The sequence below is a fragment of the Carcharhinus amblyrhynchos genome, chromosome 1 (genome assembly GCF_965287045.1).
Source record: "Carcharhinus amblyrhynchos chromosome 1, sCarAmb.v2.hapA, whole genome shotgun sequence".
In the NCBI taxonomy this organism is placed as follows: domain Eukaryota; kingdom Metazoa; phylum Chordata; class Chondrichthyes; order Carcharhiniformes; family Carcharhinidae; genus Carcharhinus; species Carcharhinus amblyrhynchos.
In genome coordinates, this window is record NC_137324.1 from 56,833,126 (window position 1) to 56,847,074 (window position 13,949).

Consider the following 13,949-nt stretch of genomic DNA (forward strand, 5'->3'; position numbering starts at 1 on the left):
ACAGTTGACACTTATTATTTACAGTATTTCATTTCTCTTTGTTTTGTGATTGTAATCCAGGCAAGTCTGTACCATGTCCATCCCTAGTTTACAGAATTCCAGAATCTTTACATTGCAGGAAGCCATTTGGCCATGGAATATGCAATGGCTCACTGAAAGAGCATTCTAACTAATCCCATTCCCCTGTTTTATCCCCATAACCTTGCACATTATTTCTTTTCAGATAGCAACACAATTCCCTTTTGACCATCTCAATCAAGCCTGTCTCCATCGCCCTTTCAGGAAGTTCATTCCAGACTCCAACTACCCACTGGGTGAAAATATTTTCTTCAAATCACATCTACTCCCTTTGCCCATTATTTTGAATGTGTGCCGTGTTGGTTCTTGATGTTTACTTGAGAGGGAACAGTTTCTCACTGTTTACCCTGTCCATACACCTCATCATCATGAATATCTCTACCAAGTCTCCTTTCAGCCTTCCTTTCTCCAAGGAAAACAGACCCAACCTTTCCAATCTATTCTTATAGAAGTTCAACATGACCTCCTTACTCTTGTACTCAATGCTTCTATTAATGAAACATAGGCTACCATATGCTTTATTAACTGCTCTCAGCATGCCCTCCATATTCAATGACTTATATTGGCTGAAGGAAATAGTGATGAGCCAGCTTGTAACAATTACTCTTACAACTGTATGGCTAATGATATCTAGCGGCAGAATCTAAAACTAAGCGGCATAGTTTAAAAATAAGGGGTTTCACATTTAAGTTTGAGGTAAATAGGTTAGCGGTGACATGGTGACACAGTGGACAACACTGCTGCTGCGCAGCACCAGGGACCTGGGTTCAATTACAGCCTCAGGTCACTGCCTGTGTGGAGTTTGCACATTCTCCCCGTGTCTGCATGGGTTTCCTCTACGTGCTCTGGTTTCTCCCACAGTCCAAAGATGTGCGTGTTAGCTGGATTGGCTATGGTAAATTGCCCCTTGGTGTCAGGAGAATTAGCAGGGTAAATGCATGGGGTTATGGATAGGGCCTGGGTGGGATTGTTTGCACCTGCAGGCTCGATGGGCCAAATGGCCTCAAAGAACAAAGAAAATTACAGCACAGGAACAGGCCTTTCAGCCCTCTGAGACTGCATCAACCACACTGTCTGTCTGAACTAAAATCCTCTACCCTTCTAGGAACCTCATCCCTCTATTCCCATCCTATTCATGTATTTGTCCAGATGCCCCTTCAAACTCACTATCGTATCTGCTTTCACTATCTCCCCCAGCTGCGAGTTCCAGGCACCCACCACCCTCTTGTGTAAAGAGACTTGCCTCGTACATCTCCTTTAAATCTTGCCCCTTGCGCCTTAAACCTATGCCCCCTAGTAATTGACTCTTCTGCACTGTAGGTTTCTATGATTCTATGAATTTCTACCCTGCATGTCATTAATTTTTGGAATACTCTTCCCCAGAGAGCAGTGGTGGTTGTGTTATTGAACATAATCAAGGCTGAGTTACACAGACTTCTGTGAGGGCAGGCAGGAAAGTGGAATTATGGCCATAGTTATCAGCCTGACTCAAGGGACTGAATGTCCTCCTCCAGTTTCTATTTCATATGATCTTATTGCTAGCCCACTTTGGATGATGGTAATAGGCAAACATATGTTGTGTGTAATGACGAGATTAAATGGCAGTGAAGCAATTCCAGCTGTGAGAATTGCAAGTTTGCTGAGAAATGACATTTTCAAGAACGTCAGGCAAGAAGGAGAGGCAGAGAATCGATGATCGCAGGAGAGGAAGTATAGGTCAAAGATGGGTTTTTAAGCAGGGATGATGATGACAGATTTGAAAAGTTGAGGAATGAAACCTGAACTGAGAAGAGAATTAACATTGTTGGCAAGCATTAGAGCCAGTAAAGGGAGTTGGGAGCGTGGTTACGAATTAATTAAGGAGAGAATGAAGTGGCAGGAGGTTAGTTTCAGGGAAGAGATCAGCTTACAGAGTATTGGAGAATGGAAAGAAAGGAACACAGGAGCAGGAGTAAGCTATTCAACCCGTTGAGCCTGCTCCATTGTTTAACTAGATTGTGGCTGATCTTCTACCTCAACACCATCTTCCTGCACTATTCTTGTATCCCTTAATGTCATTGATATCTAGAAATCCATCAACCTCTGTTTTGAACATTCTGGAAGATGAATGAGAAGGTAGAGACAAAAGAAAAGGAAACACCAAAGAAATGGGATCGTGAAAGGCAGACAGTAAGATGTGGAAAAAGAGGAAAGAATTGCACGTGGCAGGGAAGAACCTCATGGGTTGGAAGGGGTAGTGTTGAGTTTGGGTGAGAGCCATGAAATGAATGCTCATGGTCTTCAAAAAGCATTGGATAGCAAGGACAAGAGGTAGAAATTTAGGCACCATAATAGCTGAAGATCAAAAGGAATTAATGTGTCCAGAGTCAGTGAGGCAAGTTGGAGAAATCAGCAAGCTGGAAGGAGAACATCGCACTCTCACCCTCTCATTAACCACATCCCCCCGCCCCCTCTATTTCACATGCACACGCACGCACACACACGTAGAGCACACATTTTCATTTAAGTGGAAACACTATAGTGTCATAGATCATAGAATCCTACAGTGCAGGAGGAGGCCATCAAGTCTGCACCGACCACAATCCCACCCAGGCTCTATCCCCACAACCCTAACTAGTCCCACTGACACTAAAGGACAATTTAGTATGGTCAATCCACCTATCTTTGGAATGTGGGAGGAAACCGGAGCACCTGGAGAAATGTGCAAACTCTACATAGACAGTGACCCAAGCCGACAATCAAACCTAGGTCGCTGGAGCTGTGAGGCAGGAGTGCTAACCATTGTGCCACCATGTTGCACATTTATATATTTAGGAATATTTCATTGTAACTATTGAAACTGATATAAGATATATCTTTCATCACAGCTGGATTCTGAGGCAAGCGAGAGTTTAAAAGATCTTCAGGTGAAACTAAACAATGTTCTAGATGATCTCAGTGATGTGTTTGGTGTTAGGTAAGTAATTATCACCTTTTGCCTTTATCTGTTTTATAATGTAAATTGCTTCGTGATAATCAGTTATGGAAATGAACTGAAGAAATTTAGCTGCAAAATCATAAAAACTGAGCTCCTGATGATTTGGAGGGACAGGGATGGATTTCTTCAAACAACTGAAGCAGAAACAGATCATTAAGATGGGTTAAATTCAGCTGTGCAAGGAATGCCAAATTGGTTGGAGAAGGTGGGATTAAGCTGAGTGTGGGGTTTTGTCAAGAGGGGTTATGTTGTATTGTTTTGAATGAGCTGAAACTTGTGGCTCTGAAGCAGAGAGGCCAGATAGGAGAACTTCAGGGCCATCCAGCCTTGAACTGAAGCAACTTTCCATCAGTTGGAAGGTGAGGAAAAAAAGAGCAGAAGAAGGAGGAAAGGTTGGGGAGGTGGATGAAAGCAGAATGGATATGCGGAGAAAGCCGGGCTCAGGCTCAAGAAGTAGGTGAGGATATTGATGAAATAAAGGGAAGAAGCAGATGAATTCTAGTGGAAATGAATGAGAATACAATCGGCTGCCATTGAGCTAGAGAAAATCTTTGATCATTCAGGTATTGATATTGGCCAGACATTTGGGGACTGTAACAATAGCCTTTGGACAAAATTAAATTCTAGGGGTGGGACTTTATGGCCTTGCTTGTCCCAAAACCGTAAAATCCCACCTGAGGTCAACAGGCCTTCCCATGGTCCCTCCCTCGCCTGCTGCGATTACAGTGGCAGCAGGATGGTAAAATTCCAGCCTAGATATGGGACAATCTGAATGAAGAGGAAGAAGGCAAGAATGAATTCCCAGAGCACATTGCAGATAACCATACATGCAGTACAAGGCAAGCCATTGAAAACAATATGGTGTTTGCTTTGTGACAGTTGAGTGAAATCAAGATAGACTTATCAACTGGGGCTAAGAAGAGACTGAAAACCACAGTTTCAATCATGTAGGATGCCATTTGTAATGTTGGCTAATCTACTCTCAATACCATGGGCAGGATGGAAGCACAAATTCAGGGATCTCTATTGAGGAGTGGTGGGAGTGCAATTGTGAAGCAATCCAGGTCTTTGAGTAGATAAGAAAGGTTGGAGATATCATGGAGTGGCTAGAATGGATTCTTGAAGAAGGGACAAATAATGGAAGTTGTGAGGTGATGGGAACATTTTTGTAGCAGAGAGACATCTTAATGATGTTAGCAAGCATGAGCAAAGAGTGCCATTGGGTAGTCTGGAGATAGAATAGAAAAGGGTCAGGAGAACAGGTCAGTGATTTCACGGACGAGATAGCTGAAGGTGAGAAGCTGAAGGCGAAAAACTGCAGCAGGCGACGGTGCAGAGGGACCTCGGGGTCCTTGTGCATGAATCGCAAAAACCCAGCTTGCAGGTGCAGCATGTGGTCAGGAAGGCGAATGGGATGCTGGCCTTCATAGTGAGGGGGATTGAATATAAAAGTAGGGAGGTCTTGCTGCAGCTGTAAAGGGCATTGGTGAGGCCGCAGCTGGAGTACTGTGTGCAGTTTTGGGCGCCGCACCTGCGCAAAGATATTTTGGCCTTGGAGGGAGTGCAGAGGAGGTTTACTAGGCTGATACCGGAGCTGAGGGGGTTGAGCTATGAGAAGAGGCTGAATAAACTAGGCTTGTACTCGTTGGAGTTTAGAAGAATGAGGGGAGATCTCATTGAGACGTATAAGATGATGAATGGGATGGATAGGATAGAGGTGGAGAGACTCTTCCCGCTCAAAAAAGACAGTAGGACTAGGGGGCACAGCCTCAAGATAAAGGGGGGGCGGTTTAGAACAGAGTTGAGGAGGAACTTCTTCACTCAAAGGGTGGTGAATCTCTGGAATTCTCTGCCCGTTGAAGTGGTGGAGGCTGCCTCGCTAAATATTTTTAAGACGCGGGTTGATGGGTTTTTGATAAGAGAGGGGATTAAGGGTTATGGGGAGAGGGCGGGAAAGTGGAACTGAGCCACGACAGATCAGCCATGATCTTATTGAATGGCGGGGCAGGCTCGAAGGGCTAGATGGCCTACTCCTGCTCCTATTTCTTATGTTCTTATGTTCTAAGTGGGTTAAGCAACGGGGAACAGAACAGGATGTCAAAGGACTCGGGGAATGAGAACTTGTATTTGATGGAGGAATGGAAGAGTGGGATTTAATGGGCCCAATGGGTCTTGTCCTCCAATATGAAAAGGATGGGGTGCCCCCAATGGAATGAAGTGCTCCAAAAGTATTTAATTGGCCATCATTGGGACTTGCCTGGGATTGAAGAGATGGGAGTTGCTAGCTGTTTAGAACCTGGCAGTTCCTCATTGCTGGCAAGGCCACCGGAATTAGTGGCAGCTCCCAGTAATGCACCCACTAGAGACCTAGGATCAACAAGAGACCACATGCCAAAAGTGAGCAAGGGTAATTGGTGAAGCCAAAGGATTCCTGCACTGGGCCCTTCCAACTTAATTGACAGTTTTCCTGATATATGTATTGGGCAGGATTGAATGGCAGGATTTCCTGGCCCCTCTCTCATACATTTGACAGTGGCCCCACAGCCATTTAACACTCGAAGGAGCATTAATTGGCTGGAGCACCAGAAAGTTGCCAGTCAAGCAGTTCACTAGTTCCAATACAGACAATCCCAGATCAAAGTTCCAGAGTCCAGGATCGGGGATGGGGCAGGTGTTCTCGATGGGCCAACTGCCTCCTTCTGCACTGTAGAGATTCTATTTCATTTTACAGTTGTAGACTAATTTCAATGTCCATCTTTTCTGCAACACTTACACATAAAAAAATATGAAGTTTGTAGTTGTTGAGATAGTCTTGAAGCTAATGTCCAGTGAACAATAGCTTTAATTAAAGCAACTTGTAATCTGAAATGCATTCCTTTTAAAATTTTTACTTGTTTTACATGCGGACTTTATTGTTGTGAGATTGTATTGATTTTAACCTATGCTACATTGTAGTTTCCAGCCTCGGCTTGATGAATGTGTTAAACAGATGGGAGACATTCTAAGCCAGGTCAAAGGGACTGGGAATGTGCCAGCTACTGCTCGCAATAGTGTGGCTCAGGATGCAGATAATGTGCTTGGACCATTAATGGACTTCTTGGATGGCAAGTGAGTTATGAGAAAGAATAGTAAGTGAGATGTAATAGAAAGCATGAAGCAATTCAGAGTAACAACTAAATATGTAATTGAAAATGCACATTATAAATTCCTGGCTTGTAGTTTTAGGAAATATTAGTTGTTGCAATTATTTTCTACAAATGCTATTCTCTCATAATACTAGTAGTTGAAAATGAACCTAGTGTAACAGTAAATGCCCTTCATCAACCCTGGCAATCCTTCTCCCTGTTATTTAAGCACAGTTATTCTTCTTATTAAGTTTATGTTTCTTCTGGTTGTACCACTAGATGCAATGCACTTCTGTCTTAAAACGTAACTACAAATTAAGTCCATTCCACCCAGTGTGGCATGGTGTCACAGTGGTTATCACTGCTGCCTCACAGCACCATGGACCCGGGTTCGATTCCGTCTTCGGGTGATTGTCTGTGTGGAGTTTGCACGTTCTCCCTATGTCTGCAGGGGTTTCCTCTAGGAGCTCCAGTTTCCTCCCACAGTCCACAGATGGGTAGGTTAGAATGATTGGCCATGTTCAATTGCCCCTTAGTGTCAGGAGAATTAGCAGAGTAAATACGTGGAGTTACAGGGATAAGGCCTGGGTGGGATTGTGGTTAGTGCAGGCTCAATGGGCTAACAGGCCTTCTTCTGCACTGTAGGTATTCTGTGATTCTATGATTAATTTTGCTGGTTCCAACAGACAATTTTGTATTGTGTGGAGACTCCCCAACATATTTAAGATGCCCCTGGTTTCTGAAGGTAATTTAACAAAAATAGTGTAATACCCATTACTGTTCAATTTATGCTTTCCAAAGGTATTGTTCCTATAGTCTAAAAAGGATCAAAACGATAGTATCTTGTATATTTGTTCACTTGCATCTATGCATATCCTTATAAACATCAGTCTCGTTTTCAGATGAGTTCATTTGATGTTTTTCAATAGTTACAGTATTATTGGCATTGAGTTGGAAAGACACCAGGAAGAATTATACTGTACCACACTTGCCATAATCTGATCTGGAGTAGAATTTTTTTTTAAAAATTGCTTAGGAATGTGGGTATTGCTGGCAAAGCAACATTTGTTGCCCATCCCTAATAGCCTTTGAACCAGGTGGCTAGCCAGACCGTTACAGAGGGCAGTCAAGAGTCAGCCACAATGCTGTGGGCCTGGAGTTAGCCAAATGAGATAAGGATGGCAGGTTTCCTTCCCAGAACGGCATTAATGAACCAGATGGGTTTTCACAACAATCGTTTCATGATCACCACTACTGAATTCAAATTATTGAATTCATTCTGGGATTTGGGATTTGAACATTTGTCCCCAGAACATGAACCTGGGGCTCTGGACTACTAGCCCAGGGATATTATCTCTGCACCATCTCCTGCTAGAATTGTTATACTTATCAAACTGTACCCAAGCTTTATTAAATGTAGTTCCTCCTTTTTGCAGTCTAACATTGTTTGCAAAAGTCTGTGAGAAGACAGTGCTGAAACGAGTCCTCAAGGAACTATGGAAAATTGTAGTGAACACAATAGAAAGGACTATTGTGCTGCCTCCTCTAACTGATCAGTCGGTGAGTAGGCAAAGTATTGGTGATTTTTTTGCAAGCATTGTGATAAGTTCAATTTGAAATCTCTTACACATATAAAATTAAATAGTATTACATTCAATATACAGCAGAGAAACTGATCATTTAGCCAAACCAGTCCATACTGTGGTGTTTGTGTTTCATTCAAGTTTCCTCCCATCATCCCTCACCTAATGCTACCAGTATAACCTTTTGCTCCCATCTTCCTCATATGCTTGTATAACTTCTTAAATGTATCTATACTGTTTGCCTCAATCACTCTGGTAGTGAGTTCCACATTCTCAAATCTAATATTTGATTAGTCTGATTTACAGACTTACATTCGTTGTTACAGTCTGTGTACAGAATGTTATGGAGCGTAGCCAGTGTGGTTCATACTGTATTTTGGTCCCTGGAGCAATTGTGCAACAGCATCTGGGGCTTCTTGTACCAGAAAATAGATAACGTATGTGTTGAGCAGTTTAAATAATGCTGTGCTAGACTTTGTACTGTTTATATGTGTTAAACCAATTTATTTTTAATTAATTTGTTTATTAATACTGCACTGAAATTCCTAAAGGTTGACAACACAATATTCATCACCATGTTATATAGCAATACACTTGGCAACTGCTTCTCTTTTCTAAATTAAGAACAGTGCTTGAGCAGTGCTCAAGACTTTACATGTGGCTTAGTTTTTAATTATAGATCTGGGTAGCCTTGTATAATCAAACCAAAGGTCCTTCCTTGCAAAAGTAGATATTTGGTGGAATACAAGTCAGAACATTTCTCGAATATATACTATTTTCATGTTTTGTATTGAACTGACTGTCTATGTAATATCCCATTTGCACCAGTCCCTAATAAACTTGTTACTCTGTCTCATTCTGACCATTCCCCCAGTGTGGCAGTCATCTCAGCCCCCTTAAAGCCTAGGGATGCAGACTTGAAAGGATATGATGGATAGCTGGCTTAGCCATCCACCACTTTGCTTGCATTGAGCTGGACCACATTAAGCATCCCCAAAACTGCTCACTATTCCAAGATCATTCTGCAATGCAAAGAGAACTATTTTTCTACTGCAAACCATCTTCTTAAACCCCTCTTCACTGTCCTGTCTCCGACAATAAGGGCGAGGAGCTGTTGGACTATTTTGTCACTAAGATTGAGACAATCCGATTAGCTGTCTCTGTCATGGTCCTCCCTTCCACTTGTCCACCAGGCAAAACTCTCATCTTTCTCTAGTTTCTCACATATCTTTTCTCAAGACATCTCTTAGGTCATCTTGCCCATGAGACCTATCCTCTGCCCCCTTGACCCTATTTCCATTGATCTGACTACCCGACTTCCCCTCCTGGTTCCCCTGTTAGCCTAACTTGTTAACAGTTCTCTCTCTTAAGATTTTGCCCCCCCATCTTTTAAATCTATCATCATCCTCACAAAATCAACCCCTAATCTCACCATCCTTGCAAAGTACTGCCCTTTCTCCAACCACCCTTTCCTTTCCAAAATCCTTGAACTTGTGATTGCCTCCCAAATCCATTCTCATCTTTCGATTTTTGAATCCCTCTATTTGGGTTGCCTGCCACAGAACTGAAAATGTTCTTATAAAAATCATATATCACACCCTGTGTCACTGTGACAAATGTAAACTTTCTAAGCTTGTCCTTCTCAACCTTTGACACAGTGAACCACACCATCCTCCTTCATTGCTTTTCTACTGTCATCCAGTAGGATGGGACTGCTGGTTTCATTCTTATCTCTTATCATATCACCATTGCCTCTAATGTTCTCTAAGGATAGCCCCCTCCTATTTATCACCTACATGCTGCCCCTCAGCAACATCATCCAAAAGGACAATGTTATTTTTACATGTACATTGACAACATCCAGATTTACCATCTCTTTCAATATCTCCATTGTTGCTAAATTATCAGACTGCTTATTGGACATCCAGTACTGGATGAGCAGAAATTTTGCCAATTATATTAAATCTGTACCCTCTCATTCTCAATCCTTTTGAGTGGCAGAAGTTTCTCCTTATCTATTCTGAGTAGACACCTCATGATTTTGAATATCTCTATCAAATCTTCTCTCCTCCGAGGAAAATAGTCATACCTTCTCCAATCTGTCTTCATAACTGATGTTCCTCATGCCTGTAACAGTTCTCATGATTCTTTTCTGCACTCTTTCCAATGTCTTCACATCTTTCCTAAAGTGCAGTGCTTCAGAGCGGCTCACAGTACTCTGGCTGAGGCCAAATTAGTGTCTTGTACATAACATTCTTGGTCTTGTGTGCTATGCCCCATTAATATAGCAGAGAATACTGTATGTTTTATTAACTGCTCTCTCAACCCGTCCTGATATCTTCAATGACATGCGAGTTTTCATCAATGTTCCTCTAGACATGCACCCCCTTCAGAGTTGTATCCTTTGTTATATTGCTTCTGCATGTTCTTCTTACCAAAACAAATCACTTTATTTCTCCTTTTAAAATTTTTGTCCTAGTTTCCAAATCCCTCCACAGCCTGACCCTTCCTTTTCATTGTAATATCCTCCAGCCCCATAATCCTCCAAAATATCTGTGTCCACCAAGTCCTGGCCCTTTAATTATCCCTGATTTTAATCATCCTACCATTCATTAGTATCTGAGCCTTTGGTTTCTTTGTCCTAAACTCTGGAATTTACTCACTCTTTATCTTTTTACCTGGCTTTCCTCCTCTAAGACATTCCTTAAAACCTACTGTTTAACTAAACTTTTTGTCATCTGGTCTAATATCTCCTTTTGTGGCTTATTTTGTTTACATTGTTTTATAATGTTCTTGTGATGTGCCTTGGAAAGTTTTATTGAATTACAGGTGGTATATATAGGCTGCTCTTGTTTTATACAGTCTTTACAAAAAGTATCTTGTTTGCTGATTAAGAAGACTGAGCTGAATTTACTAAGGTGACTGGGGACCCCGTGCCAAACACAGGCAACCTTCTAATTGGTCACTTATGGGCCACCATCTAATTCGTGACTGTGGGTGGGTGCTCGATGCCGCTGACCCAATCATAGGCCCGGCAGCTCTGAAACCTCCAGAAGAAGTAGTGTTTGCTGCCATCGAACATGAGAGAACTTGGATCTGCAGCAAGTGGGCAAAGAAACTTTAAAAAAAAATTCATAGGGCCAAATGTTGGAGTGCAAACCTCTTCAAGAAGATTGTTGGGGCCGTGATTACTCCCCCTGGCTTCCACTGGGAAGCAGCCTCCATTTACATGGCAATTGATCCAGACAGTGGGTCTCACTCCAACGTAAAAGAGCTTTTCATAAGACTGCACAAGTAAGGAGGCAAGCAGACTGTCTGCATCTGGTTCTGCACCAGGAAAATGTTCTGATGGCAGGTGATGTCAGGGTCCGAGCTCCCCATGATTTTATGGATCCCTGTACCTCCCAACCCACGTGCCAGTAGGGAAAATACAGCTTGCTGTTGTGATTATTGCCAATGTCATTGCCTTACATTGATTGATGACTATTTCTTTAATTGTTCTACATGCCGGTTTTTACAGATGATTGTAAGTATGATCTTGCTTTTGTGTGTGTGCTTAGGTGTGTTTGTTAGCACTCTCTTCCTGTTCCTGTAACAGTGCGTATTATCACTTTGAAATGCAGCTGGTTTCATCACTTGTTGCTCTTATGGAGTTTAATGTTTGTGCTAGTTTAAATGTTCTACCTTGTGATTTGTTTATTCGTAAAGTCTCTTGTCTGCCACTGCAGTGACACTAGATGGTACGCCATTTGTAGAAAATTGAGATGTCTTGTTTGTAAAAGCTGAGGGATTTCATTGGTTTGTAGACTGTCTATTTTGACTTTAGTGTCTTCTATGCTTAATTATATCCAAAAAAGAGATTGCTGCTTGGATGTTTATCATGATACTTATAGCTATTTTTCTCAATTATCAATGCAGTTTTTTAATTTGATTTAATTTATTATTGTCTAATGCATTAGTATACAGTAACAAGTATTATCTCTTGCATGCTATACAGAGAAAGCATATCGTATGTGTAGAAATGAGAGCATGCAGAATGTATGTTCTATGTAGTGTTACAATCATAGTGAGGGTGTAGAGAAAGATCAGTTTGATGCAAGGAAGGTCCATTCAAAAGTCTGATGGCAGCAGGGAAGAAGCTGTTTTTGAGCTGATTGGTACGTGTCCTCAGACTTTTGTATCTTTTTCCTGATGGAAGAAGGTGGAAGAGAGTATGTCCGGGGTGCGTGGGGTCCTTGACTATGCTGCTTACTTTTCCGAAGCAGTGGGAAGTATAGACAGAAGCAATGGATGGGAAGCTGCTTTGAGCGATGCACTAAGCTTTTTTCTTGGCCTGTTGTAGTTTATTGCGACCTTGGACAGTGCAGGAGCCATTCCAAAGCTGTGATACAACCAGAAAGAATGCTTTCTATGGTGCAGCTGTAAAGGCTGGCGAGATTCGTAGCGGACATGCCAAATTTCCTTAGTCTTCTGAGAAAGTAGAGGCATTGGTGGGCTTTCTTAACTATAGCGTCAGCATGCAGGGACCAGGACATGGTGATCTGGACACCTAAAAACTTGAAGCTCTCAACCATTTCTACTTTGTCCCCATTGATATAAACAGGGCATGCCCTCTATTACGCTTCCTGAGGTCGATAACTATCTCCTTCGTTTTGTTAACATTGAGGGAAATTATTGTCGTCGCACCAGTTCATCAAATCCTCTGTCTCTTTCCTGTATTGTGTCTTATCGTTGTTTGAGATCTGACCCACTACAGTGGTATCATCAGCAAACTTGAAAATTGAGTTGGAAGAAAATTTGGTCACACAGTCAGAGGTGTATAAGGAGTATAGCAAAGGGCTGAGGACACAGCCTTGCGGAGCACCTGTGTTGAGGATGATCATGGAGGAAATGCTGTGGCCTATCCTTACTGACTGTGGTCTGTGGATTAGGAAGTCTCAGTTCCAGTTGCAGACGGAGGAGCTGAGTCCCAAGCCATGAAGTTCGGAGATGAATCTCGTAGGAATAATGGTGTTAAATGCTGAGCTGTAGTCTACAAATAGGAGTCTGACATAGGTGTCTTTGTTATCTAGGTGTTCCAGGGTTGAGTGAACGGCCAGGGAGATGGCATCTGCTGTGGACTGGTAGTGGATTCAGGCAATTTGGGAGGCAGGAATTGATTTGTGCCATGACTAACTTTTCAAAGCACTTCATAATGATGGATATCAGAGCCACTGGATGATAGTCATTAAGGCATGCTACCTGGCCTTTCTTTGGTACTGGGATGATGGTCGTCTTCTTGAGGCAGATTGGTGTAAAGATTGGTGTGAAGAGAGGTTGAAGATGTCTGCAAATTGGTGTAAAGAGAGATTGAAGATGCCTCCAAATACTCCCAAATACTCCCGCGCAGGATCTGAATGCTTGTCTGGGTACTCCATCTGGACCAGTTGCTTTCCATGGATTGACTTTTGAGAAGTCAGAAGTGGTGACCTTGGATACAGGTTCATCCGAGGCTTCCGGGCTAGAGAGCATGATCTCACTGACGTCTTGCCCAAAATGGGCATTGAATGTGTTGCGCTCATTGGGGAGGAATGCATTGGAGCTGGCGATTTTATCTGCATTCATCTTGTAGCCTGTTATGCCTTGCAGACCTTGCCATAGTCAACTGGAATCCACGTGGCTAGCCTGGGATTCTAGCTTGGTCCGGTACTGTCTTTTGGCATCTTTGATGGATCTCCGCAGATCATATCTGGCTTTCTTGTATTAGTCATGATGTGGGTATGCCGGCGTTGGACTGGCGTAAACACAGTAAAAAGTCTGACAACACCAGGTTTTAGTCCAACCTATTTATTTGATAATATTCTCACTAGCTTTAGTCACTACCTGACGAAGAGGCTGTCCCCTCGAAAGCTAGTGAGAATATTATCAAATAAATAGGTTGGACTAAAACCTGGTGTTGTCAGACTTTTTACTTTCTTGTATTAGGTCAGAGTCGCCTGATTTGAATGCCTCAGACCTCGACAGTGGATATCCCTGTTCAGCCATGGTTTCTGGCTGGGAAACACACAGATTTGCTTCTTTGGCACACTGTCTTCCACACATTTAGTAATGAAGTCGGTTACGGTAGTGGCGTACTCATTCAGCCTAGTCGCAAAGTTTTTAAATACTGACCAGTCTACTGACTCAAAGCAGCCCAATAGGAGATTG

At 42.5% G+C, this 13,949-nt stretch overlaps 1 protein-coding gene across 9 annotated transcripts in view; it reads left to right on the forward strand.

Moving 5' to 3' along the window:
* The window catches only part of LOC145340852 (protein unc-13 homolog B-like), a 580,250-nt gene that overhangs the window by 514,764 nt on the left and 51,537 nt on the right, over positions 1 to 13,949 (forward strand). For all 9 annotated transcript variants that reach the window (XM_080185311.1, XM_080185327.1, XM_080185336.1 and 6 more), the window contains 3 exons: positions 2,946 to 3,034; positions 6,011 to 6,163; positions 7,617 to 7,740. In XM_080185311.1, coding sequence (XP_080041437.1) covers positions 2,946 to 3,034; positions 6,011 to 6,163; positions 7,617 to 7,740 — 366 coding nt within the window. The remainder of the gene's footprint in view (positions 1 to 2,945; positions 3,035 to 6,010; positions 6,164 to 7,616; positions 7,741 to 13,949) is intronic.